Raw genomic sequence first — 27,488 nt, 5'->3', positions numbered from 1 at the left:
GGGCACCTCACCTGAGGGGGCGAGGAGGCACCATTGATCCCCAGCTTAGCCAGAGCCTCATCCTTAGGGTTGTTTTTCTTTAGGAAACTTTGGGGGGGCTTCCTGAAAGAAGGAAGAGGTCACAAGTTCACAGGGTGACTCTCTGGGGAGCGGTTAGCCCCTCCTCCCCTCCCCCCTTTCCTCTCCCCTTCCCCTCCCCTCCCCCCTTCCCCTGGCACCTCGCCGGCTGCACGGGCACAGGCACGGGGCCAGGGCGGCTCTGGTACATGCGGATGATGTTGCGGATCTCCCTGCTGGGCTCTGCCCGCCAGGGCTCAGGGTCCGAGCTACGCACCACGGCTTTGCCCCCGGCTGGCCTGTGCCCCCCGCCAGGCCCCACCTCCGTGGCTGGCTCAGCCTCGGCCTCCTGTGCAGCTCTGGCTGCACCTTGCGACAGTGGCGGCTTCTTCACCACCTGGGGAGGCGGAACTGAGGGCCCTGCCCATGAAGAGAGGAAAGACGTGAGACCCTGTGCAGAACCCCGAAGGCCCAGCCTGCCCCCCGCCTCCTCACCACCTGCTCTCTGTTCCTCCTCTTCTGGCTCCTCGTCCTGCACCTCTGCCTGGGGGATCTTAACCTTGGCTGGAGGCTTCATGGTCTTCACCTTGCTCGGCTGCTGCCCTGTAAATGCCCCCCAGATGGTCCTGTCTATTACCTTCCACTTGGCCCGCCCCTCTGAGCTTCCCTGGTGGCTCAGATGGTAGAGAATCCTGCCTGCAATGCAGGAGACCTGGGTTCGATCTCTGGGTTGGGAAGATCCCCTGGAAGAGGGCATGGCAACCCACTCCAGTATCCTTGCCTGGAGAATCCCCATGGACAGAGAAGCCGGGCAGGCTACAGTCCGTGGGGTCACAAAGAGTTGCACACGACTGAGTGACATTGGGCTCCTGGATGGGCCACCCTGACTAGAGGGCAACCTCCCATCCCCTGGCCAGGCTGGGGCGGTGTCTGAGTCTGTGTCTGATTGCCTCCCCAAGGATGCTCACCCAACTTCTGGAAATAGTCTCGCTTCTGTTGGAAGCTCCTGGGCCGTGGGTGCCTGTCTTCAGCCTCCTGCGGGGCCTCCTGCTGGCAGGAAGGGGAACAGAAGGAGCAGCCTTGCCGGCCAAGTTGCCACTCGCACAGTGCACCCACTCGGACCCGCAGGGCCGAGGCCGGGCAGCATCTTTTCTGCATCACCCTGTGGCCCCATCCCCAACCCCCCACGTCTCCCACATCTGCAGCCCTGAAACCAGCTGCCCATCCCAGGCCCTGCCATCTCCCCAGCCTTGGCTCCTCACCCTCAGGCGGGCACCTACCAACTCCAGGCCACTCTCTGGCTCCTTCTGGGGGGTGGGTGTCTCGGGTTTGTGGGTGATGGCTGGAGGAGGTGAGGTCAGGGAAGCTGCTGTAGGGGCTGGGCCCGGGGCCGTGGCTGGGGCTGGAGCTGTGGCTGGAGCTGGAGCTGCAGCTGGGGCTGGGGCTGGGGCCAGGGCCAGGGCCTGACTCTGCTTCTGGAGTTGCTTTGCCTGCTGCTCCAGGGACAAGGTCATGGCCTGGGTGGTCATCTGCTGGGCCTGATGGACGGGGCGTGATGCGCCAGATGAGAGCCAGCCTCGCCTCTCCCTGCAGGCTGGTACCCACAAGGCGATCCGTGGGCCCCACCATTCCTCACCAGGATCCGTGCTTGCTGGTTGATGAAGTCCTGCTGCTGGGCCGCCAGCTGCCTCGCGTCCAAGCTGGGAAGCACGGGCTGTGGCTGTGGTGGTACCACCATGGCTGGGGGCATGGTGGGCATGCAGGCAGTCAGGGCAGATTAGCGCCATGGCCGAGCTCCCAGCCCCCTGCCCACTGTGCCCTCCAGGCGGGACCTTCCCTCCTCTAGTCCCGGTCCGCCACACCCCCACCCCCCGAAGAAGGGACCGGGCGGCCACAGTCCAGTCTTACCTGGGACCGGCCCCATGGCTGGCATCATGGGCATGGGTGCTGGCATCATGGCCGGCTGGTAGCTGGGCATCTGCACCATCCCTGGGTACACTGCAGGGACAGGGTCCTCCCACATCAGTGCCCACCCAGGCCCTCAGACAGCCTCCCTCCAGCCCCAGGCGAGGAGATGAGCATGGGCCACCGGGGTGCAGGCTGGAGCTCTGACGCCAGCCGCGTGGGAAGCCCGGCCCACGCCTCCCCCCGTCCGTGGGCAGGGAGACCCCGGATGGGCTCAGCCCTGCACTCACCCATGGGGTAGCTGCCTTGCTGCATGGGCCCCATGGCACCCCCTCCCTTCATGCGGCCACTCAGAGCCCTGCCTTGCTCCAGATCCTGTGAAGGCAAAAGTCACAGGTCAAAAGGTCAGAGCTAGAGTCCTAGGAGGGCTGGGAGAGGCAGCAAAGGCCCCAGAACAGGAGGGACCGGGCTGGGCTGGGGTGCAGGACACTCACGCTGAGGCCAGGGGAGAGGACTGGCTTGAAGAGGTGGTCCAGGAAGCCATCCAGACTCCCTGAGGTCCGGGACTCACCTACGGAGAATTGGTGTCACCTGCTGGGGGCAGGGGCTTCCTGCAAACCCATTCTCATCGCCCTGCCCACCCGAGTGTGCCCACTCCCCGCCTTACCTGTGAGCCCCCTGCTGGGCAATGTTGGGGCTGGACCTGGAGGTGGGCCTGGGGGCAGTGAGGGGGCCTGGATGCTGGGGGCCAGGGGGATATTCTCGGCTCTGCAGGAGACAGTGGGCCCAGCTAAGGGGTTGGTGGGGCCACCTCCAGCCATGGAGGCCCAGCTAAGGAGGTGGGGTGCCCAGGCTGAGGCAGGGTGTAGAAGCTGCCATGGAGAGGGGCGGGGGGTGGTCGGGGTCATCCCCACGGGATGGGAGGAGGCTTGGGGGCTGGACCTGTGGCAGCACCAGGGAACCCCAGGGTATGACAGGGTGGCGGTGGGGTCGCCTACAACAGGATAGGGACAGGAGCCAGAGGTGCTGGGGGTGGCACCTACAGGCCACGGGGGGCGATGGGGTAGCTGTGATGCCAGGCTGGGTCCCCCGGGTCCTCGGTCTGGCCAATCAAGTCCAGCACAAAGTCACAGCCGGCCAAGTCTCTCCAGGAGTCCCTGCAGTGCAGTGACACAGACCAGCCACGCGGGGGCGGGTCCAGGCCTCTGGGTGAGACAGGGGCAGGGAGGAGAGGGTGGTCAGCCAGGCAGGTGACCATCCGGAAGCGGCAAGGACCTGGGGGTGCAGCGGGGGGAGGCGCTTGCAGAGGGGGGCGAGAGGACCCGGTTTCCATTCTTTTTCTGCAAAAAAAGGCCCTCTACCTCTGCGTTAGCTCTGATGTATTTGTTTTTGTTTTTATGTATTTTTCTGCTGTATTTATTTTACCAATTTGATCAGAATCTGGGCCAAATCTAGCAGGAATACTCCCTACTCGTTCTCCATCTGGAATCTGCTGTCTGGACCCTGCCCGATGACTCCCACACCTCGCCCCCACCCCTTGGGCAGCAGGCCTTGGCCTGCAGGAGCAGCCGCAGAAGGTGCTTGGTGGGACAGCAGGCTGAGAGGGCGAGAAGGACTCAGGAGGTGGACGGGACAATGGTCAATGTCAGCCAGACTCCCCCATCCCCAGCCCCCAGACCTGCTCTGTAGAATCCACCCGGCGAACTGCTCCCCTGTGGTCCAGGACTCCACCTCGGCCGAGTAGCACTCCTCTGCAAGGACGAGGGGCAGGAGTGAGAGAGAGGGACAGCAGGGTCCTCCCTGACGGGGAAAGGGGTGCTGTCCCGTGGGGGTCCCACCAGCAGGACGGCAGGGAGGTCAAGGTCACATCGGGAGGTCAGGATCACATTGGGAGGGCTGCGGTGGGAAGGGGGTCTGGGGAGGGTGAGGGTGCCGGGCAGACTCTGCCGTGGGAGCCCTGAGCAGGACGCACGCCTCACCATTGAAGGTGGACACGTCCAGCGCCATGCGGCCCCGTCTCCATCCGGCCGTCCACTCGAGCTGGGTGGGTGGGTGGGCCCGGGCAGACCCAGGGGCCAGCTGCATCTGCTCCAGGGCCCCCAGCAGCTTGTGTTGGCACAGCGCTGCCATGCCCCTGGGGGCCTGGTCGGAGACAAACCTGCGGGCGCAGCACAGGGCCGCTGTGAGCCTGGGGTGGCCTGCTGACCCCGTCCGCGGGGCCCCCCACCCACGGAGCCCCCTACTTGAGCAGTGGCTTCTGCAGGGTGTGCATCGGCGGGAAGGCACTGAGCAGGATGGCCATGAGGGCCCAGCCGCGCTGGCTCTGCTGCTCGTCGGGGTTGCGCCAGAGCTGGGCCACCAGCTGGCTGAAGAGCTCATCGCGCAGCCCCGGCCGGCGCTGCCCCTGCCGCACCAGGTACTGGCCCATGGTCTGCTCCTGCCAGGGCGCCAGCGACCCGTCCCCCAGCAGCCGCAGCATCTGCGGACACCAAGCCAGGGGAGGCAGGTCACGCAGGGCTCCCTGTGCCCACCAGCACCCCCGCATGGGCCCACCCTCTCCCCTCCCCGCTGGGTCACTCACCACCTTGTTGATATCCAGGGCATGCTGAGGGTTCTCACCGTCCAGCCGGGTCAGGGGCTTGGTCAGCAGCTGTCCAGGGTGGGGCAAGGAGGGCTCCTGCAAGGAAGGCGGGTGCCACGTGCCTGAGCAGGGGCTGATCCGTGCTGACCTGCCAGACACAGGCCCGGGGGAGCCCCGAAGGAGCATACAAGAGGAAGACGGGCTGGAGAGGGAAATCGCCTTAAAAATACACCTTGATTGGGCTTCCCTGGTGATCCAGTGGTTAAGAAGCCACCTGCCAATGTAGGGGGCACTGGTTTGTTCCCTGCTCCAGGAAGATCCCACATGCCACGGGGCCACTAACCCCGTGCGTCACAACTCCTGAGCCTGCGCACCGCAACTGCTGAAGCCTGCACCCTAGAGCCTCTGCTTCGTAACGAGAAAAGCCACCGCAATGAGAAGCCTGCTCGCCGCAACCAGGGAAAGCTCTCTCAGCACCAAAGACGCAGCACAGCCAAAACATAAAAATCAATATTAAAAAACATACACCTCAATTACTCTTTCTGATTAGAAAACTAGAGCCCGTGCATATGGAAAACTCAGAAAACAGGGAAAAGGATGAAGAATAAAAACCACCATCAATTTGCCACTGTGAGGTATATAACCAGAGTTAACATTTTCACCTCTTTCTTCCTAGTCTTACTTCCTGTGTGAAGGTACACACATCATCTCCCCACCCGCCCGGCTGTTGCCTGGAACATCGGGACTGTGCTCGGGCACTTTTGAATCTTGCTTTTGTTTCCAACACTGTTGCCTGGACACTCTGCCTTGTCATTAAACACGCTTTAACGGCATGACTTCAGCGTTCAATGGCAGGGCAATGCCACAGGTGTAACAAAGGTGTGGCATCGCTGATAAGTAACAATAGACTGAGATGTGGGTTCAACGGATTTTCCGAGCAACGCGGTTGCATCCACAATTCCCACAACAGGAGATGGAGGAGGGGGTTGGAGAAAGAAGGACAAACACAGCTTCTGCCTGTGTTTGGGGGCTCATGTCTGGGGAAACATGGGCAGCAGCCAGCGAGCTGAGGCCTGGGAGCCCACCTGAAAGCCGATGGAGATGAAGCTGGAGAAGGGGAACTGGTTGATGTCAGGTGGGAGGGTCAGGCTGGGCCGGGCGGGAACTTCCGGGGGCATGGCCTCGGTGATGCTATGGACCCGGGCGTGCTGACGGCCTGGAATGACATGGGAGGCAGCCCAGAAACGCCCAGGTAAGGTGACTGGCTCTGGTGTCGCCTCCACCTCCCAGCATCAGCCCCTGGCTCCAGTGCAGAGGGAGCCAGGCAGTGAGCTGGGGGCACCCAGAGACAGCATCAGAGGGAGCGGCCACTGGGAGAGGAGGGGGTCGTGGAAGAACGAGGCCCATCACGACTCACCTTCCGCTGTCTTCAGCATGACAGAGAGCTCAGCTGGGATCTCCAAGCGCCCCAGCTCCTGGTGGAGAGGAGCAATTGACCAGAAACTCAGGGAGGGGGCACAGCAACCCAGGGGCCATCCTCACCCCCGGGGCTATAAGCTTCCCCTCCAGAGACCAAGGATTCTAGTCCTGGGCACTCCAATAAGACCCCCGAACCCTCAGAGCGAAACCAAGGGCACCCAGGCCTCTTCTTGGGGGGCACAATGGATGAGCCCGAGGACAGGACCCATCTCGGCACCCTTGGGATCCCCACGCACCCCCTCAAGCCAGGCCAGGTTCAGCAGGCTCACGACCCAGCAGACACTCTCCAGCTTCCAGACCACCTACCATGCTTGGCACCGTCTCGAAGGCCCCGACGCTGTGCCAGATGTGCCGACGCCCAAGCTGTTGGAGGAGATGAGGGAGGAGGTGGTGTCCCCGTGAAGTGTCACCCCGAGCTCCCTCGAGGTTCCTCGCCGACTGGGCAGTTCAGCTGACCCCTCCTCCTCCTAGGAGGCCTGGGCACCAGCGGAACAGGTGTGGATGGACCCCAGGGGGCTGGCGTCTGCCCCCTGCCCTCCAGAGCCCTCACCAGCTGAAGTGCTGTGGGTGTCACTGCCTGTCTGCCAGGACTGGGAAGAGGGCAGGAGGAAGGGAAGAAATGGTCCTTGGGGAACAAAGTCCAGGCAGGGAGGGGCAGGAGAGGGAGCTGGCGTGTAGGCATTGACCTTCGAGCTGCTTTATGGCCCTCACATCGGAGTCATCGGGCAAGACAGGGAGCAGCCCAAGGGGCCCGGAGGGGATGGAGGCACCCCAGCCGGCAGAGAGAGTCAGGCCCTGGCATGAAGGAAGGTGATGAGCTCCCAGAGGCCCTAGGCTGCTCTGGCCAGGCAGCAGTGGTCCCCGAGGCCCCGCCCCTCGTGTGGCTGGGCGTGGAAGGTGGTCACTGTCGTCATTCGGCCAGCTGGACGGGCAAAGGCTGGCTTGGCTTCTCCCCTGAGCACACCCCAGGCAGCACCCCACCCGTGGGCTTCACCTGTGGTCTCCGCCGTCTCCAGAGCAGGGGCCGGGCCGCCAGCACGATGGTGTTCAGCTGCCCCAGAGCTGCCCGCCGCCGGAGGTACCGCTTCCTGGAGGCCGGGAAGGGGGCCGGTGAGGAGTCCACGATCACACCCAATACCCGGATCCTCCGAGTCAAGACATGAGTGTAAAACCAGAGCCCAATGAAGCGCCCGGCTGCCTAACAAGCAACGGGGAAAGGACAGGGCAGAAGAGCAAGTGAACCCAGAGGCTGCTGTACACACAGGGCTGAGGCCTGAGGCTCTGGAGCCAGCCACCCAGGCGCCTTCCTCTACTGTTTCGTCACAGCAGTCTTGGATAAGGTCTTTACCTCTCTGGGTTTTTGGGGTTTTTTTTGGACATGCTCGTGGCTTGTAGGATCTTAGGTCCCCAACCAGGGATTGAACCCACACCCTTGACAGTGAAGTGCTAAGTCCTAACCACTGGACCGCCGGAGAATTCCCTACTTCACCTCTTCGTGTTTTATTTTCATCACCTCTAAAAGGAGAATTAGTGGACTGTCTGCTCCACAAGAAGATGAAATGAATTAAGAGGTGTGTTTGGAATAGAGTCTGGCACATTACTATTTAAGAAACAGAACTTTTTTCCCCTCCCCCCAAGAAGAGCTCCTAAAAATGAAAAAAATTACATCTCTGGAAGTCTAGTAGATCCCTGAAGAGACAATATCTTTGAGAATTTTCCAGATATAAGAAAGATCAGACTCCTCAAGGAAGCAGCCCTGAGCATGATGAATATTTAAAAATTAATCTATACACACTACTATATATGAAATAGATAAACAACAAGGATCTTATTTTTTATTGAAATATATTGGTTTACAATATTGCTGGTATATAGCAAAGTAATTCAGTTACACATGTATACATACATATATATCTATATCTATATAGAATACAGAATAGAATAATATTCGCTATCTTATAATTACCTATAGTGGAAAAGAATCTGAAGAAGAATATATAGAGAGATATACAGGCATGTATATATTTGTAACTGAATTACTTTGCTATATACCTGCAACATTGTAAACCAATATACTTCAATAAAAAATAAGTCTACAGCTTTTTTTTATGTCAAAGTACACTATCAAGAGAGGAGACTAAAAAATAAATAAGAGAGAGGAGACTGCTTGTAAATCAAATATTTGATAAGAGTTTAGTATCCATAGTATATAAAGAATGCCTACAACTCAATAAGAAACAAACCACCCAATTAAAAATCAAGCAGAGGACTTGAATAGTTGTTTCTCCAAAGAGACATACAGATGGCCAAGGAGAACATGAAGAGATGCTCAGCATACTAGTCGTTACAGAAATGCGAATCAAAACCACAATGAAATGCCACTTCACATCCACTAGATTGGCAATAATTTAAACAGCAGAAAATAACAAGTCTTGGCGAGGATGTGGTGAAACTGGAAGCTGCACACACTGCTGGTCGGAGGCTAAAACGGTGCGGCCACTATGGAGAACAATCTGGCAATTCCTCAAAAAGGTAAAGACAGAATTACCAGATAACTTGGAATTCCGCTCCAAAGTAAAGACCCCAAAGAACTGAAAGCAGAGATTTGAACTGTGCCTTGCATGCTCATGTTTATAGCAGCCTTATTTGCAATAAACCCAAAGGCAGAAACAACCCACACGCACATTCAACAGACACATGGATAAACGGCTGTGGTCCACTTACACAACGGAACAATTTCCAGGTGTAAAAAAATATACAGTGTTCTGACACATGTTACAAAAGGGACAAACCCTGAAAATATGTTTAGTGCAATAACCCAGATGTAAAGGGAGATATTGTATGAGTCAACTTAGATGACATATCTAGAACAGGCAAATTCACAGAAGCAGAAATTATCCTGGAAGCTACCAGGGGCTGGAGGGAAGGAGGAGTGGGGTATGATTGTTGAACGGGTACAGAGTTCCTGCTGGTGATGAAACGATTTGGAGGGACTTCCCTGGTGGCTCAGACAGTAAAGAATCTGCCTGCGTGCAATGCAGGAGACCTGGGTGTGATCCCTGGTCAGGGAGCTATTAATAGATTCCACACACCACAACCAGTGATCCTGCATGCTTCAATTAAGACCCACTGCAGCCAAAAAAGAGAGAGAGAGTATTCTTGCTGCAGAGTGCAGAATGGACTAGAAAAAAGGACAGTTGGACTTTCCTGGTGGTCCAGTGGTTAAGAATCTGCCTGCCAATGTGAGAGATATGGGATCCAGGAAGATCCCAAGATCCAGGGATCTCCCTGGTCCAGGAAGATCCCACATACCATTGAGCAACTGAGCCTGTGAGCCACAACTGCCGAAGCCTGTGTTTGTACTCTAGAGCCCGCGCTCCGCAACAAGAGAAGCCACGGCCAAGAGAAGTGTTGCAGCACAATGAAGAGTAGCCCCTGCTTATTGCAACTAAAGAAAACCCACATGCAGCAATGAAGACCCAATGCAGCAAAAAAAAAAAAAAAAAACACCAGTCAAGGAGTCAAGACAGCAGGTTTGAGTGCCCTCAGCAGGTAATGAGCTCCTTGTGGCTGGGGGCATTCAAGAAGAGACAGCAGAGGTATGGGCAGGGGTGTCGGGAAGAAGAGTCCAGTGCCTTTGGGATGCAGGCAGACAGACTTGCCTCGAGGCCCTATGTCTCCCAGAGCCTGCCCCGCCACGTTGAGGAGGCCTACAGTCTCAGCGCCCCCACACACCTGGCCTGGAGCCCACGCACACGAGCCTGCATCCGCAGCAGGAGGCGGAGGCGCTGGTGGGAGATGCAGACGCGGAGGCCTCGGTGCAGGGTCAGCAGGGCCTGGGCGTGCTGCTGGGCCCGGCACTGCTCCAGCTGCTGCCAGCCCGGCTCCCGCAGCAGTACCTGGGGGCAGAGGTGTGGGCTGGAGGCAGGCCAGGTGTGCAGGCAGGGACCACCCTGCCCTTCTCCTGAGGCCTCAGCCTCCTTCCAGGCAACCCGTTCTCCTGGGGTGTCAGGGACGCCCAGCCCACTCTGTCTCCCCGCCACCTGGAAGGACCCCCAGATTCTGAGAGGATCCCAGAATGCTCCTCCCACTTGCCAGCCCTCCCTGCCTCTCTGCACACACACACCACCCACCTGGGTGGCTCCCAGGTGACAGAGGGGTGACTCAGCCGCCAGCACCTGGTTCAGGATGATGCCACACCTTTCCCGGTCAGAGAGCTCGCCCTGCTCCTCTGTCCCCAGGGCCCGGAACCTGCCCAGGGATGGATAACTCAAGTCAGAACAAGCACATGAGCACCTCTCCCCACACTCATTTGATCCTCGAGCCCCTTGGGTCCATTCAGTCTGTAAGTCATTCAACAATGATTATGGAAAGCACCTACGAAGTGCCAGACACCCAGGAGAGTTTTGCTAAGAGGAGGAGAGGTGCATAAATGCACAGAGGCGTGAAGAGGCGTGGGGGTGACAAATAGTGGAAGGAGACACAGATGGAGGGAGAGGAGGAGAGAGACAGAGAGCGGGAGAAGGGAGGACTGGACAGCCGGCCCAGGGTCCCTGGGAAAGTGGGTCCGTCTTCCCCAGAAGGAGCCCCAGGTCCTCCAGCCACTCCAGGTGGGCCTGCCTAGTGAGTCCTGGTCCTGAGGTGCCTGCTTCCCCCCATCCCGGGCCCTACCTGTCCAGGAAGGCCTGGAAGGGCAGGCGAATGGGGAAGTTGGCGCTGCGGGTACACACTGCCTCCAGGATGCCTGCCTGGCGCAGTTGTTCTGCCACATGATCCACGTCGAAGAGGCCTGGAAGCTGTGGCCAGGCAGTGCAGCAGAGCCAAAGACATGGAGTCGAGGGGCTCACAGCCATGGGGAGCACGGGGCAGGGGACGGGAGTGGCGAGGGTGCTGAGAGGGCAGGGCAGGGACGGGAGGGCTCTGAGGCCAGGTTCTGGGAGGGCTCACCTTTCCTGGATTGGGGTTGAGGCACTGGATGAAGCAGACATGGCTCCTCGTGGGTGGAAAGGGGAGTCACGTGAGCATAGACTGGCCCCCTATTCAAACTCCCGGGGGTCAGGTGTGGGGGCACTATTCTCACCTGCCCAGCTGGGCTAGGAGGTCCCCCAGGGACTTCTGGAAACGAGCGGCCAGCGTGGGTTTGCCCCGTCCTCCCCCAAACTCATCAGGCTCTGCTTCCTGGAACAGGCAGCTCACCAGCTACGGGGGGAGACAGGGACTGCGGTGGCTCACCAGGCCTGTCCATAGCCCAGCCTGCTCCCCGTCCCCACTCCCTGGGGCGCTGCGGTGGGTCGGCCAAAGGCTCAAGGTGCCAGGATCTTGAAGGCCAGCCCCTTGGGCAAGACTGTCTGGGCGAGGAGGACAGAACAGGGTCGGGGGGTACAGGACGGCCAGCAGGGGCACCTGCAGCTGGCTCTGGGCAAGCATCTCCACCACTGCAGGGTCAAGACGATCCCGGTTTCTGTTTAGAAACTTGTGAACCTGCGAGAGACAATGTGAGGCGGGGAGGGGACGTCAAGGAGAGAAGGCGGGTGTGGAAGCCAGTCCCTTGGGCAAGTGACCCAGCCTCTTCCCTCTGTTAACAGTCCAACTTCAAAGGTGGCCTTTCATCTCACACCATGTACCAAAATCAACTCAAAATAGAAGGATCAAAGACCTAAATGTAAGACGTGAAACCATAAGACTCTTAGAAGAAAACAAAGGGAGAAAGCTTCATGACACTGGATTTGGCAAGGATTTCCTGAATAGACACGAAAAGCACAGGCAACAAAGGAAAAATAGCTGGGTTTCATTAAAATGAAAACCTCTTGTGCATCAGAATATAGTGTTGAGAGTGAAAAGACAGCCCACAAAATGGAAGGAACTATCACATATCAGATAAGGGATTAATATCCAGATTAATATGCAGAACTCCTACAGTTCAGTTAAAAAAAAAACAACACAATTCAAAAATGGACAAAGGACTTGAATAGATATTTATCTAAGAAAAATACACAGATGACCAAGGAGCACATGAAGAGATGCTCAACATCATTAATCACTAGAGAAATGCAAATCAAAACCACAATGAGATACCACTTCCCACCCACAAGGATGACTTGTTCCACCCCAAACCAGTCACCCAAATATGCCATTTATACCACGCCCCGACCCCCTGAAACTCTCCTCCTGGGTAGGTGTGCAGTCATCATGAAACTCAGAAGGGGAAGAGGAGGTCTCTTTACTGAGTACCTCAGACGTGCCAGGCACCTGTCTCACCACTTCCATGTAATTACATCAATCCTCAGGACAATACTATAGGACAGGTTCCCCTTCCCATTTTACAGATGAGGACAATGGAGGCGCAGAAGGAGAAGCAGACTCCCTGAGGTCATCAGAGCCAGGTCCCATGCATACGCTCTGCCCCTCTGGGTCTGGAGGGTCCCAAGACCTTGACTCCCCCATCCCACAATGCTTGCCCAGAGCTCAGTGATCATGCCCTAGGTGAGGCAGAGGGGCCCAGGCAGAGAGAGATGGTTAAAGCCTTGGAAGATGCCTCCCCACACTTACCCCGCTCACCCGTCAGGTGACTCCCCAGGGTCACTCTGCCCTCACCCGATACCTGGTAGGTGACAGGCCCGGCATAATGTCGCACGGTGAAGATGGGAAGGGGCAGCTGGGGCTTGGTGTAGTGCGGGTGGTCGCCATGGTGATAATGGCACTTCTGCAGGAAGGTGTGGTCCGTGGCCTGATGAAAGGAAGAGATGCTCAGGCCTCTGCAGGTGTGGCTCCCCTGGTGGGGCTGTGCCTCTCTCCCCTGCCCCACAAAACCACAGCACTGAACACACGGTGAGCTTCAGTTTGGTCTCCGAGCTTTTTTAGGAGGTCGCTCCATATCTGAGTCTTTATAAAGGGCACGACCTCTTTCCCAGGGACTATTTTGAACGATCAAGAAAAAACACGGAAGACTTGCACACCTCAGTCAATAAGATTTGGCAGCTTAGAGACGTTTGATAAAATTATTTAAAACAAACGGGTCTGGGGGATTTGAAGGCAGTTTTGGCAATGACTCCTGGGAGTCTGGTCTCACAGTTACAGGTGTTTCTGAGCAAGTTTTTCAAAGATACTCTTAAGAACCCATCCAGGGACTTCCCTGGCAGGCCAGTGGTTAAGAGCCTGTGCTTCCAATGCCAGGAGTGTGGGTTTGATCCCTGGTCAGAGAAGTAGGATCCCATATGCCGTGTAATGTGGCCAAGAAAATAAAAAAGGGGGAAGGATACAGTACATTTAAATGAAACATTAAATAGATGGGATGTGTTTTTTTTTTTAAAGATTCACATATAAAAAAGTCATCCAGTAAGAGGCTATTTTATGGAGTTTAAGAACTTATAACAAAGACTCCTGATGAACCCCCAAGCCCCTCGCGCAGACTGCAGAGTCTGCACCACCTGGCCCCTCAGGCACGATGGTCCCCCTCCTGCAGCGAGGACTCTCAGAGAGGTCAGCATTTCACTCAGGGTTATCCGGAGACTAGAGATCTGAACCCAGTGTGGCCACTGCCTTCCCAAGCTGTGCTGAGGGCCTGCGGGCAAGGTCCCAGGACCTCAGACTTCATTTCTCCCCTGAGAGGCACTGCTGGCTCTGGCTTGGTCACCAGGCACCCCCCACTCCTGTCCCCCAACACGAAGGGCTCACCTGGGACAGCCATGTCTGGGCATCCAGGATACTCAGGAGGCTGTGTGGCTGGTCTACCAGGAAGTCCAGGCAGGACTCCTGTGGAGCCTGCGGGATGGGCACCCAGGGTAGCAACTCCCTCCGACACTCCTCCTGGGAACAGCCAGCACTTGGTTTGTGGAGATCACCCGTGTCCATGGGGGGCCTCATCTGAGCCAGAGTAGGGCTGACCCTCCCATTATATAGATGAGCAAACTGAGGCTCGGAAGACTGAGACGGCCTACAGCAAGGGGGCTCTGGGGCAGGGCTCTCAGTGCAGTGCTCTCTCTCCCCCAGGAATGGCCTCTGTTCTAGGAAACAGCTGGGCATCCCCAGCCTCCTCCAAGCCCAGTCCCATACCTCCTCCTGGGCCAGCAGCAGCCGATTGCACCACAGCTGCAGGCGCTCGCTGCCCAGGTTGTTGTACAGCTGCTCCAGACCGTTGACCCGCAGGGCCTGGGGGCACGTGAGCAGTGAGGTGGGCACCTACATGAGGTGGGGGGGCCAGGGCAGCTAGGGGGGCCAGCACACAGGCCTGGTGCCCTTCTCCCTGCTCCCACCGCTGCCCACATTCTCCCAGCACCAGGCAGGATGCTGCCCCAGGGCTGATGCTGCCACCTCCAGGGTCAAGTCCAAAGACCCTGGCCTAGTGTGCGGCCGCCTCAGTGCTGCCCCAGCCCCAGTTGGGCCTCCCCTCCAGCAAGCTGTCCCCCTGCCTTCTGCCTCAGCACTGCTGTGAGCCTTCAGGCATCTGATCACAGCCATCCTGTGGTCTGGAAGGCACCTTTTCCTACAGCCTAGCTCAGGGACCATCCGAATGCCACATTCTCATAAGCAGAGTTCCAGGCTGCTGCTCCCAAGAAGCCTTCCGGGAGTCCTCCTGTTAGAATTCCAGGCTCCTTCCTCTGTGCCCCCAACACTTGACCAGCAAGCCTAGCAGAGCCCCTGCTTCATGCAGCTTTGTACAGAGTTTTGTACATGCTCTAAAATACACACAAATGTGCATATGAATATACATAAACACATACAGGTGCCGTGGAGAGGAGGCAAGAGCAGAGGACAGTGACCGGTGCCCATCTCATCCCTCCTCCCTGGCCTGAGGGGGCCGGATATTCTGGGAAGGGGTGACGAGCTTATGGAAACTCAGGGTGATTTGTGGGAGTCCCTTTCTCCCCCCGCCTGTTGGACACAGGAAGTGAGGCTGACCAATCCTGGGGTCTTTCACCACCTCAAGGCTCCATGAGACTCTGCAACAAGGCCAAGCAGCTAGGACTCTCCAGAGGTGATATCATGACTGGACGGGGCAGACGGCTGCACCTACGGAGCCTGCAGTGTCTCATGGACCATCTTACGGTCAGAGAGGCAAGCAGTGCATGAGTGTGCCCCACAGAAGAGCTGCTGGAGTCCCCAGGAATATCCAGGATGAGGTGGACACCCCTTTCTGGGCCCCACCCTCAGGGTGACCTCAAAGCCGTAGACATCGATGACAGTGATGGTAACCGTGCTGCCTGCCTCCACAGGGGACGCCAGCCGCGCGTTGGCCATCCTCAGAAGCCAGGTGAAGAGCCGTGCGTACAGGGCCTTGGCCAGGGTGTCCCTGGGGGCACGGTGAGTGAGCCCCGTGCAGCAGGGGCCAGGCCCACTCCCAGCTCTCTCATGTCCCCAGGGCTACCTGGCATCGATGGCGCTTTCCACGGGCAGGGATCTCGAGACCTGGCCATAGGGTGTCTCCTGAGGGCAGAGAATGTGCAGCTGGTGTGCCAGGCCCAAGGCCCACCCCGGGGCTCCCCAAGCCTTTGGGTGGTCTGCTCAGGACCCCCAAGCTCACCGTGACCCTCCGGGTGACTGCTCCCTCCAGGCGCTCGGGCGGCACCTGCAGCAGCCGGGCTGCAGCATGGATCTCAGCCCAGCTGGACACGGCGGCCACCTCCTGGAACTCCCTCTGGACGGAGGCGGGAGGGAGGAAGGAGCACTCTGCTTGTGGACTGGCTGCTTCCCATGGACGGGGGCAGCGCCACGCTCAGACCGGAAAGGTGCCCGTGACCCAGAGGTAGACCTGGGTGGGCGGGGGGTGGCTAGCTCTGGAGTCTGAGAGCCTGAGTGTGAATCCGACTTTACCTCTGTGCTAGCTGGTGGCCCCGACCAGTCTCTTCCTCTCTCTGAGCCTCCACTGTCTTGTCGTTAGAGGGGAAATAATAAGCTTTATATGACGGTGTTCTCAGGAGCACTAAATGGACTTCCCCGGTGGTCCAGTGGCTTAGACTCCATGCTCCCAATGCAAGGGGCCTAGGTTTGATCCCTGGTCAGGGAACTAGATCCCTCATGCCATAACTAAGAGCTGGTGCAACCAAATAAATATTAAAAAAAAAAGAAACTCTATGTAGGGAATTCCCTGATGGTCCAGTGGTGAGGACTCTGCTCTGTCACTGCTGAGGGTATAAGTTTGATCCCTGGTTGGGGAACTAAGATCATGCAAAGTGCTCGGTGTAGACCCCCCACCCAAATACACACACACACACGTGAAGTCCCAGGTACATCATAGCCGCTCAGTTAACATCAAGCGCCCGTCTTAGGGTGGGGCCTTAGTGGGATGGGATTAGTATAGAGGCAGAAGACCCTAGTCTCAGTTTTCTTGTTTATAAGATGGAAATCCAAAACCACTACAATATTGTAAAGTAATTAGCCTCCAATTAAAATGAATAAATTTATAAAAAAAAAAAAGATGGAAATCCATCCACTTTCCGGGACAGCAGTGAGGCCCTGCGGGTGGCCTCCTGCACCCTGAGGTTACCACCGGTGATGCAGACGAGCCAAACCACCAAACCAGCACCTCCACAGAAGCTCACCTCTGACGAGGAGAAGCAGATGTTGCCCAGCTGCAGGACGGAGGCCAGCACAGCCCAGACGGCGGTCAGCTCCTCGGTGCACAAGCCCAGCGCCTGCAGGGCCCTCACCAGTCCTGTGAAGTCCTGGGCATCGTCCTTGTCCTGGAGCCTGCAGGCGCAGCCCTGCCAAGCACAGCAGAGCTCGGGGTGAGGGGCCTGCTGAGCCTCCCTCAGCCTCCCTCTCCTAGGCCCTGAGCAGGCCCTGTCACCCGGCACTGGGGAGCGCCTCCCCTCACCTGGTTGAGGTAGTAGTAGGTCTCTGGCCCCTGCAGGGAGAGCTGCTCTCGTTCCACGGGGTCCAGCCCCGCCAACAGCTCATAAAAAACATGGAAGCTCCGCTCAGCCTGGGCCTTGGGGGAGAAGGACTGGCTTAGGGGGAGCGGCAGCCGGGTCTTGTGCCCCGGGGAGCAAGGACAAGCCCCTGGGGGAAGGCAGGCCAGGGGAACGAAGGGTCACAGCGCCTCCCTCTCCCCTGCGCTGGGAGCAGCGGGCCGGGGTCGTACCTGAAACACCACCCTCGAGGTCTCGAGCAGGTGATGTGACACAGAAGCACCTACGACGACCCCCCTGTGGGCACAGGACACAGTGAGGGTGCCCAGGGTACACGCGGCCCAGGGCCCACCGAGGGCTGGACCCAAGGGTGGCAGTCTCGGGTTCCCAATCTGGGGAACCGGCCGTGGGTGCCCCTGCCCACCTGGACCCCCGTCACTCACTGCTGCAGGCAGAGGCCCAGGACCTGGCCGAAGCGGCTGGCATTGGCGTTGAGGACTGTCTTGGCATGGCCAAAACTGCTGAGCAGGGGCAGCACGGTGTCCAGCTGGGTGGGCGGGGGGGACATTCAAGTATCTCTGGGCGCAGCAGCCCCGAATGAGGCATCCCAGACGAGGACAGTACGTGGGGGCTCTGTCGGCCCACAGAGGGGTCGGTCTCCCCAGCCCACCCTGCCCCGCAGTAGGCCATGCCTGGGGCTGCCCCCGAGGAGAAGCCAGAGGCCTGAAGACCACTCTCCTGGCCCAGAGGAGTGGGAAGGTCCCTCTTGGACCCCTGGGCATGACGAGCTGCCCCTCACCGGACACCCTCTCTCCCTTTGCTCCCACTCCAGGCTGTGTAGGAACTGCACCATCTTTTTGGCTGCCTCTGTCTTCCCAGAGCCGCTGTGCCCACTGCAGGAGAGAAGGGCTGGCAGGGCCTCCAGGAAGGGGCACATAGGGTGACCCCTAAATGAGCCCCAAAGCGGGGATGTGCCCACCTGGAAGTGATTCCCACCCTAAGGGAGGCTCCCAGAAATACAGAAACATAGATCCAGGGCAAGGAGGCCAAATAGAAAAAAAGTCCCCAAGGGCACTGTCTTAGCAAGGCCAGAGCTGCTGCCCAGCAGTGGACCCGACAGGCAATTTCAAATACGGACCTCACATTGCCCTCCTCCCAGCCCTCAGCGTGGCCTGAGGGCTCAGCCACCACTCACCCCAGAAGGATGCAGGTGGCCTGCCCAGTGCTTTCAGACAGGCTATACGCCGATGCCACAACGGCAAAGATGTGTCTGGGGGAGGAGAGTGGAAGCAGATGAGAGAGAAGGTTACCAGCGACGCCAGGTCCTGCCCACAGTTCCCTTGACTTCAGTCAGTGTGACATGCTGGGGTAGCCACCCGGTGGGTGCCTAGTGGGGCAAGTTCACATACGGGGTGGTGTTGGGGGTCTTCCCAGGGCGGTAGCTGGCCAGGACCTCAGGTGCGTAGAGAGGCAGGGCCCGGCGGGGGTTCAGAGCGAGCAGGAGGGGCCCCCCGAAGGTCTAGGAAGACAGTGAAAGCTCTCATCAGAATGTGGAGGGAGCAGGGTTCAGCACCCAGCCTAGGGAGGATGGAGGGGGACACTCTGGGGGGTGTGTGCCCAGAGGGCCCTCTGACCCCAGGGGAAAAGGAATTCCAGACCACCACCCACTCCTGGGTCCCCCGTACGTAGATTCGGCCCAGGTGAAACCTCTTCTTCAGACACAGCAGCACGGAGCTGTCGCACACTGGCCTGCAGGGCCGTGGGGTGGAGGAGAGGGGAGTTGGGAGCAGAAAGAGGTCCTGGGTTAGCTGGCTGCAGAGACACCTCCACCAAGTCCCGCAGCCTCTCCAAGCCTGTCCATAACACAGCTCTCCCCCGACTCGCCTCTGCTGAACAAGAGATCCTACCGTGGGGGCTACAGGCAGGACTAGGCTGCTGAGCCAGAAGGAAGCTTTGTGCCAATTAGAGAAAAAAAGGGCATCTGAATTCTCACCCCTCTCCTATCCCTTCCAGCCTGACGACCCTGTATGGCAAAACCCCTTCGAAGGAGACCCTCCATAAAAATCGGAGGTAGGGTGGAACAGGAGAAGGTGTGACCCAGGCAGGGCAGGTTTGGGGCCGCGCCCACTCACCGCAGCCGGGCCAGGTCCTCGGTGTCTTCCAGGCCTTCCCCCACGGTCCAGCCGTCGGCGCCGCTGGGAAAAGGAGGCTCCTCCGGGCCGGGCACGAGACTCAGCTCCAGGTCCCTCTCCAGCGCCTCCTCCACCTCGTCCTCTGGCTCCCACCGATCCCTCAAGGACCCGCGGGCGCCGGGGCTTCCCTCCGGCAGCCGGCGGGTCTCCAAGGTGAGTCGGGGCAGCAGTGCTTCGGTGCCAAGCCTGGGGTCCTTGTGAGGGTCCGAGCCCTCTGCCCAATGCACCGGAGCCGCGGCTCCCAAGGTCTCGGGCTCCGCTTCGCTGCTGGAGCCGCTCTCGTCGACTGGGGGCTCTTCGTGGGGATTCGGGCCAAGAGAGCCGCGGGGGTACTCCGCCACCCCTTCTACACTGGCCCTGCGCCCTGCACTGTCCGCAGACGCCCCAGCACAGGACCAATCGCGCCCCTCCCCGGCGGGGGCGTCCGCGGACCCTTCCTCTGAGCTCCTGGGGAACACAACGGCGAACTTGGGATCTGGAGTCGGGTCCTCGTCCTCCGATGGGTCGTGAGCTGGGCTTTCTGCAACCTGCGGGGAACTCGGGCCGCCGCCAGGGGGAGGCCTTGGTCGCCCCCACAGCCCCGCGACGCCCGCCAGGCTCAGCGCTAGACGGCGGCGGCGCGGCCCCTGCCCGCGGCTCGTCCCCTCGCTGGTCCCGGGGCCCCGCGCGCCGCCCGCGCGCCGCTGGAGCCGCAGCCGCAGCCACCGCAGGAGCCCCAGGGCCCGCGCTACGCGCACGAGCCGGTCCTTGAGGCTGCCGCGGCGGGGCCCGGCGGCCTGGGGAGCGGGGTCCGGCGGGGGCCTCGCGCGGAGCCCGCGGAGCGCCACTAGGGCGGCCAGCGGCGCTGCGGCCCGCGGCCCGTCTCCCCCAGACCCCTCGTTGCTCACGCCCACCGCCTCGTGCGCCTTCCCCATCACCTTTCCAATCTGGCGGCGCTGACCCCGAGCGGTCGAGACCTCGGCTCTTTCGGGCGGGGCGCCCCTCGGCTCAGCTTCGGGCTGCACCCCATCGTCTCTTGCATCCCCGCCCTGCCTGGGGTCCTGAGAACCCCACGAGCTCCGGGGGATGCAGGCGGGGCTGCCCTCGAGGGGGCTGGAAGCTGCGGCTTTTCTGTTCGGGTCAGCCTCGCTGGCCTCAGGGGCCCCGCGGGTCGTTCCTGGGGCTGCTCCTGGGCTCCGGCACGGCCCGGCCCCCTCCTGACTCGAGTCTGGGTCTGTCCCGGAATCCTCGGTCTCTCCCTGGGGCCTCGCCCCCGACGATCCTGCTGGGCTCTGGGGCTGCGAGGGGGGCTTGTCACTGCCTCTGCCGTCGCTGCTGCTTGGGCTGTCGCTGTTCTGGGGAGCTCCTGGCGCCTCCAGCGCTGACTCTGCGCTGGTTTGAGTGCCCCCCGAGCCCATGTCCGTTTGCTCCAAGTTGGGCCTCCGCTCTGGGGTCCCACCACCTTGGCTGTGGCTCTCCTGGGCCTCGTGGGCTTCGCTGTCCAGGCAGGAGCTGGCCCTGTCTCCCCCCGATGTGTCCCCGTTGAGGCTCCGTGTCTCTTGGCGGCCCCGCTGAGCCGAGCGTCCCCGTTGTTTTCCTCTCCTTCTGCCGCGGTCGTGCTCGCGTGTCCTTCCTCCTCCTTGGAGACCCTTCTCCTCCAGGTGCCCCCCGTGGCCGTCCCCCCGCTTGCCCCTCTCCTTAGCCCGGCATCCCCCACGGGCATGCCCGCTGCCTCCTCTCCCCTTGGCGTCTGGCGGCGGCCCTGCCTCTGCTTGTCTGTAGTCCCTGTTCTTCCCTACAGTGGGCTTCCTGTGGGCACCGGGGGGCTCCTGGCCTCGCCTGGCGCTGGGCTCCCTGTGGGCCTTATGGTGGCCCTTTGGGTGTTCCCGGCTGGGCACGCTGTCTGTGCTGGCAGACCCAGATTCCTGCTCCCCCGAGGGGGGCCTCCCGGGTCCCTCCGGGCGCTGGGGCGCTTTGCCCTTGCTCCTGCCCATGGCTTCCTGGTGTCTGTCTCCTCTTCTCGCCTCAGGAGCCGGCTGCCCGCAGACGTGCCCTCAGCAGCACACCACACGGGCTCTGCGCTAATGGGGGCTACAGGCTCCATCTACCCGCCCCCCACATCTCCCGCCTTACCAGAGGGCATCAATAATGCAGGTGGCTGCCGGTCCTGACCTCCTCCGCCAACAATAGAGAGGAGGCCAATCAGGAAAGAAGAGCTGCAGGTGCGGACAAAGGCCGTGGACAGGGCAACCCTGCTGCCCTGAGTTGCTGCCAGCCTGGCCAGCCTGGCACTGGGCCAGATCGAGGGGGCCTGCCCTCTGCTCTTGCCTCACTACTTTGGCATCAGGGGGTGGGGGCAGGTGCCAAAAGAACCTGTTTGGGTCATCCTCCTCGTCCTGGGGGGCTCTAGGGGACCCACCCTCCTCCCTTAGCCCCTTGGAGGCTGGAACCAGGCTGACCTTGGTGCACGGCCAGAACCCAGTGAGGGTTGTTAGTTTTGTTGTTGTTCTAGATTGTGAAATATGATTTAAAGAAAACTGCATAAAACATAAATGTACACCTTGGACTGGTGTGAAGTAAGTAAATGTTTCTTAGTCATGGAACATAACCAGACCCCACTAAATTCCTGAGCACCCACATGTGTGTGTTGCTCTAATATTTAATTTTTTTGAACAGGTAGTCCGGAAGATGAAAGTTTCCCATTCCTGACCCACAGCTATTCATTGTCCCCTGAGGTTACCCATTTCTTGTATTTCCTTCCAGAGCTATCCAGGCAGAGAAAAGCAAGTATTATTTTTCCCTTTGAGAACAGGTGGAAGCTTTTCTAGCTCATGGTGCTTCATTCTAACAGATTAACTTGGAGATTTCATAATAGTAAAAATCTTTTTTTTTACAACTTCGTAATATTCCAGCAAATGAATGTGCCAGAGTTCAACCAATTCTTTATTGATAGTGTGAAAATTAATAAAGGAAACACTCACTAAATGGAGGCCAGCGGCCAGAAGGGGGAGTCCTTATACACTTAACCAGTTCACCTCGGTATAGATCCCAAGAGAAAAAATGTACTTTGGACCTCAGGCAGGAAGCGACAGAACTTTACTGCTGCCAGCTGGAGGAAGAAAGTTTTTCCCCTTGCCTGGCAATAGCGCAGCCAATGAGAAACTGTCAAACTAAGCCAATGAAAAGCTGCTATACTTCAAACTCCCAATTTCCTCCTATGGACTTTTTGTTTATAACAGCCTCTCCCAACTTCCCTTTTTCCTCTATAAAAGAGGTTCCTTTATAAAAAGTTTTCTTTCCTGCAGAGGTGTGTGTAGTTGGCATTAATTGCTGTCCCATGTTGTAATTCTTTGCTGGTAAAATAATTGGCTCTTAAAATTATTTTAGGTTAACAGACTTTTACGATTGAAATGGAGGCTGCCTTCATCTAACCTTTTGCTTCAATTACAGACAACATTGAAACCCTCTGTGTCCAGGCCGAATCAATTCCTAGAAGTGGAATTGCGAGGCCATAGGGTGTGTGATTTTGTATAACTCAGAGAGCTCCAAATTTTCCTCCGTGGAGGCTGTACCAGTTTACACTCCCACCAACAAGAGAGGAGACCACCCATCTTCACATGGCACTGAGGCAGGATATCATCCAACATTTTTTCCCCTCTGAAACATGACAAATCTCAGTGCCCCCACCGGACTCCTGTGCCCCTGCTGACCTCTGGCCTCTCCTCAACTGGGAGCCCCACCCAAAATCACAGTGGGGAGGCTGACGCTCCAGGTTGTGCCCTTTCCTTGGAGGGTTCTCCACTTAGCTCCTACCTGCCTCACACCACTAGACCATTCAGGTATGACCTAAATCAAATCCCTTATGATTACACAGTGGAAGTGAGAAACAGACTTAAAGGACTAGATCCGATCGACAGAGTGCCTGATGAACTATGGACGGAGGTTCATGACATGGTACAGGAGACAGGGATCAGGACCATTCCCAAGAAAAAGAAATGCAAAAAAGCAAAATGGCTGTTCGAGGAAGCCTTACAAATAGCTGTGAAAAGAAGAGAAGCGAAAAGCAAAGGAGAAAAGGAACGATATACCCATTGAATGCAGAGTTCCAAAGAATAGCAAGGAGAGATAAGAAAGCCTTACTCAGTGATCAATGAAAAAAAAATAGAGGAAAACAATAGAATGGGAAAGACTAGAGATCTCTTCAAGAAAATTAGAGACACCAAGGGAAAATTTCATACAAAGATGGGCTCAATAAAGGACAGAAATGGTATGGACCTAACAGAAGCAGAAGATATTAAGAAGAGGTGGCAAGAATACACAGAAGAACTATACAAAAAAGATCTTCATGATCCAGATAATCACAATGGTGTGATCACTCACCTAGAGCCATACATTCTGGGATGTGAAGTCAAATGGACCTTAGGAAGCATCACTACAAAGCTAGTGGAGGTGGTGGAATTCCAGCTGAGCTCTTTCAAATCCTAAAAGATGATGCTGTGAAAGTGCTCCACTCAATATGTCAGCAAATTTGGAAAACTCAACAGTGGCCACAGGACTGGAAAAGGTCAGTTTTCATTCCAATCCCAAAGAATGCTCAAACTACTGCACAATTGCACTCATCTCACACGCGAGTAAAGTAATGCTCAAAATTCTGCAAGCCAGGCTTCAGGAATATATGAACCGTGAACTTCTAGATGTTCAAGTTGGTTTTCTAAAAGGCAGAGGAACCAGAGATCAAATTGACAACATCCGTTGGATCATCAGAAAAGCAAGAGAGTTCCAGAAAAAACATCTATTTCTGCTTTATTGACTATGCCAAAGCCTTTGACTGTGTGGATCACCACAAACTGTGGAAAATTCTGAAAGGGATGGAGATACCAGACCACCTGACCTGCCTCTTGAGAAGTCTGTATGCAGGTCAGGAAGCAACAGTTAGAACTGGACATGGAACAGACTGGTTCCAAATAGGAAAAGGAGTTCGTCAAGGCTGTATATTGTCACCCTGCTTATTTAACTTATATGCAGAGTACATCATGAGAAACGCTGGGCTGGATGAAGCACAGGCTGGAATCAAGATTGCCGGGAGAAATATCAATAACCTCAGATATGCAGATGACACCACCCTTATGGCAGAAAGTGAAGAGGAACTAAAAAGCCTCTTGATGCAAGTGAAAGAGGAGAGTGAAAAAGCTGGCTTAAAGCTCAACATTCAGAAAACTAAGGTCATGGCATCCGGTCCCATCACTTCATGGGAAATAGATGGGGAAACAGTGGAAACAGTGTTTGGGGCTCTCACAGATGGTGATTGCAGCCATGAAATTAAAAGACACTTACTCCTTGGAAGGAAAGTTATGACCAACCTAGACAGCACGTTAAAAAGCAGAGACATTACTTTGCCAACAAAGGTCCATCTCAAGGCTATGGTTTTTTCAGTGGTCATGTATGGATGTGAGAGTTGGAGTATAAAGAAAGCTGAGCACTGAAGAATTGATGCTTTTGAATTGTGATGTTGGAGAAGACTCTTGAGGGTCCCCTTGGACTGCAAGGAGATCCAACTAGTCCATCCTGAAGGAAATCAGTCCTGAGTGTTCATTGGAAGATCTGATGTTGAAGCTAAAGCTCCAATACTTCGGCCACATGATGTGAAGAGCTGATTCATTTGAAAACACCCCGATGCTGGGAAAGATTGAAGGCGGGAGGAGAAGGGGATAACAGAGGATGAGATGGTTGGATGGCATCACTGCCTCAGTGGAGATGAGTTTGAGTAAACTCCGGGAGTTGGTGATGGACAGGGAGGCCTGGCATGTTGTGGTCCAGGGGGTCACGAAGAGTCAGACACGACTGAGCGACTGAACTGGACTGAACTGCCTCACACCCACCTCTCTGCACATCTGGAGCCAACCTGGGTGGAGCTGCCACAAGCACTCACGTTACCTAGGAGGGCCACTCAAGCCTGGTTTGAGCAAGGAGTTGAAAGTGCCTTGGCCTTTGCCAAGGAAGCAGCTGTCCTGAAGGAACACAGCAAACGGGTAACGTTGGTTACATGTGACTCATGAAACTGGTGTCTTTAAAAGTCTGTATGCTCTGCTTCCCCACCACCAGTACTGAGCAAGGCAAAGGGCAATCAGGTTCAGAGGGCTCCTTTCACCTGCCAAAAGTAGATAACGATCAATCGGTTGTTGCATTGAAAACGACATACCATTGCCGGCGACATACCTGGGTTATTTCACAAAACATGATGGTGAGTGAAGAAACCAGTTGTGAAAGAGTTATAGAGTCACTGTCTGATTCTATTTATATAAAGGACAAAAAGAGGAAACTGAGCTAAGTTAGTGCCAGGGTGGTGCCTGGGTTGTGGATGGGAGGTTGGTAGTGACTAGGAGGGTCACAAGGAAGCCTCTGTGGGTGATACTGTTCAGTTTGTGAAGGTTTACTGGGTTGTTCTCCTTTGACTTGTGTTATTCTGTATGCATTTTATAATAAATAGCATAGAGAAAGAGCTCTGTTTTGTCCTGGACTAATAATGACGATAATAATAAACATAATAAACAATAGCTAACACTTCAGGGCTTACTGTTCTACATCCTTTACTACAAGTTCACTTAACACTTTGCTGCTGTTAGTCGCTAAATCGTGTCTGACTGTTTGCAACCCCATGGATTGTAGCCCACCAGGCTCCTCTTTCCATGGGATTTCCCAGGCAAGAATCCTGGAGTGGGTTGCCATTTCCTTCGGCAGGGGATCTTCTCTACTCAGTGATTGAACCCAAGTCTCCTGCATTGGCAGGTGGGTTCCTAACCACTGAGCCCACAGGGAAGCCTTCACTTAACTCTTAGAAGCACTCTAAGAGATGGGTGGTATAAGGATTCCCATTTCATGGATGATAAGACTGAGGCACACAGCTGAGTGTCAGAACTGGGATGCCCACTCAGTCTGGCTCCCAAGGCCTGGCAGGAGAGCTACCAGCTATACATGGAACTTCAATTTGTCCAACCCATTACAATGTGTCCTGTGAGCACTGGAGCAGACGGAGAGCTCCATACTCCCATCTCCAGTCTCCAGCCTTCTCCTGGGTCCTCCTCTCTCTCCTGTTGATCCAGGTCAGCACTTGTTTCTCATTCAGCTGGGACTTCCCTGGTGGCTCGGAGGTTAAAGCGTCTGCCTGCAATGCGGGAGACCTGCGTTCGATCCCTGGGTTGGGAAGATTCCCCTGGAGAAGGAAATGGCAACCCACTCCAGTATTCTTGCCTGGAGAATTCCATGGATGGGGAGCCTGGCGGGCCACAGTCCCTGGGGTCACAAAATGCTGGACACGACTGAGCAACCAACACACAGCTGGGAAGGCAAGGCCGCTTCTGAGCCCTTGAACCTCAGCTCCCTTCCCAAGCTTCATTTCATCCAAACCTCCCCAAACCTTAGGAAGGGGATATGGTCTCATTTCAGAGATGGGGAAATGGCTCAGAGAGGGTAAGTGGCTTAAGGACATGTAGGCAGTAAGTGAGGAATTGGGGACCCAATTCGAGGCTCCCACCATGCTGCTCCACGGCACTTCTGCTGGGATTGGCTTTGGAACCAAGACAGGCTTGGTTCCCCGTGCCCCCCACCTCCTGGCTGTGTGGTTTCCAACAGCCTCCAGGGAAGTCCTCAGACAAACCAGGGGAGAGGGGCGCCACCCGCACCTCCTCCTTCCCACCTGTCCTCTTCCGCTTTGCTCACAAGGGCTGAGATCGCCTCCTCCACTGCTCGAGTCCTCTTCTGACTCCACACACCCCCCTCCCTCCCTCCTGAGCAATCTCCTCCTCTCCTGGCCTCATCCACCTCACGATAACCTTCACCTCCTTTGTTTGGGTCTTAACTGGGAGCCCGGTCCTGTGGGATGTTCCAGATTCTCATTGAATCCTTACAGTCCTCTGAGGTCCGCCCTATTATTACAGCCCATTTTACAGACAAGTAAACAAAGGTGCAGGAGTGAGGTCAGATGACCTGCAAGGTCACACAGCCGGTCACAGACAAAGCCAGTGATAAAGAGTAGGATTGGCCCGACTTTCAAAGGTAGGATGCCGAAGGCCCTCAGATGTAAGTCTCCAGACCAACTGTCTCCAAGGCCCTTAGAACTGGCAGCGACCCTCCCGCTCACGCACCGTCCATCTGGCAGCCTTCCTAGTCAACTCACCCTCTCAGTGCCTGCTTTGGCACTCTCGCCACCTCTTCCTGGACACCCCACTCCTCCACAGGGATTAATCCCCTTTCCAGAGCTCACCAAGTGCTTCCGTGTCTGCATGCCTAGCCACACAACTTGCCACTCACGTTCCCAATATGAAAATGTTTTCTGAACTGAAATAGTCGAACCACCACCATAAGCTCACTCTTCGAAGCACAATGTACTTAAGGCCAAGCTCATCCTTAATGGGCACAGGGTTAATCCATTTTCAAAATTTTCAGAGATCT

At 56.8% G+C, this 27,488-nt stretch overlaps 1 protein-coding gene across 1 annotated transcript in view; it reads right to left on the bottom strand.

Moving 5' to 3' along the window:
• Positions 1 to 21,034, bottom strand: part of MYO15B (myosin XVB) — a 29,761-nt gene extending 8,727 nt beyond the window's left edge. Inside the window, 39 exon segments of the mRNA XM_070389290.1 lie at positions 12 to 102; positions 219 to 660; positions 1,026 to 1,107; positions 1,338 to 1,595; positions 1,694 to 1,797; positions 1,942 to 2,055; positions 2,253 to 2,337; positions 2,457 to 2,533; positions 2,630 to 2,730; positions 3,006 to 3,167; positions 3,641 to 3,713; positions 3,942 to 4,120; positions 4,206 to 4,441; positions 4,544 to 4,639; positions 5,629 to 5,759; positions 5,961 to 6,018; positions 6,329 to 6,385; positions 7,017 to 7,110; positions 9,758 to 9,921; positions 10,156 to 10,273; positions 10,694 to 10,818; positions 10,970 to 11,015; positions 11,103 to 11,221; positions 11,426 to 11,503; positions 12,624 to 12,749; positions 13,697 to 13,828; positions 14,075 to 14,170; positions 15,179 to 15,311; positions 15,387 to 15,445; positions 15,543 to 15,656; positions 16,561 to 16,722; positions 16,836 to 16,949; positions 17,103 to 17,166; positions 17,313 to 17,416; positions 17,669 to 17,788; positions 18,061 to 18,139; positions 18,279 to 18,388; positions 18,555 to 18,618; positions 19,002 to 21,034. Coding sequence (XP_070245391.1) covers positions 12 to 102; positions 219 to 660; positions 1,026 to 1,107; positions 1,338 to 1,595; positions 1,694 to 1,797; positions 1,942 to 2,055; positions 2,253 to 2,337; positions 2,457 to 2,533; positions 2,630 to 2,730; positions 3,006 to 3,167; positions 3,641 to 3,713; positions 3,942 to 4,120; positions 4,206 to 4,441; positions 4,544 to 4,639; positions 5,629 to 5,759; positions 5,961 to 6,018; positions 6,329 to 6,385; positions 7,017 to 7,110; positions 9,758 to 9,921; positions 10,156 to 10,273; positions 10,694 to 10,818; positions 10,970 to 11,015; positions 11,103 to 11,221; positions 11,426 to 11,503; positions 12,624 to 12,749; positions 13,697 to 13,828; positions 14,075 to 14,170; positions 15,179 to 15,311; positions 15,387 to 15,445; positions 15,543 to 15,656; positions 16,561 to 16,722; positions 16,836 to 16,949; positions 17,103 to 17,166; positions 17,313 to 17,416; positions 17,669 to 17,788; positions 18,061 to 18,139; positions 18,279 to 18,388; positions 18,555 to 18,618; positions 19,002 to 21,034 — 6,600 coding nt within the window.
• Between the last annotated feature and the right edge of the window lie 6,454 nt (positions 21,035 to 27,488).

The sequence above is a fragment of the Bos mutus genome, chromosome 19, assembly GCF_027580195.1.
Source record: "Bos mutus isolate GX-2022 chromosome 19, NWIPB_WYAK_1.1, whole genome shotgun sequence".
NCBI classification, from domain to species: Eukaryota; Metazoa; Chordata; class Mammalia; order Artiodactyla; family Bovidae; genus Bos; species Bos mutus.
The sequence above is the reverse complement of the archived record's forward strand: the minus strand, read 5'-3'. Positions and strand labels throughout refer to the sequence as shown.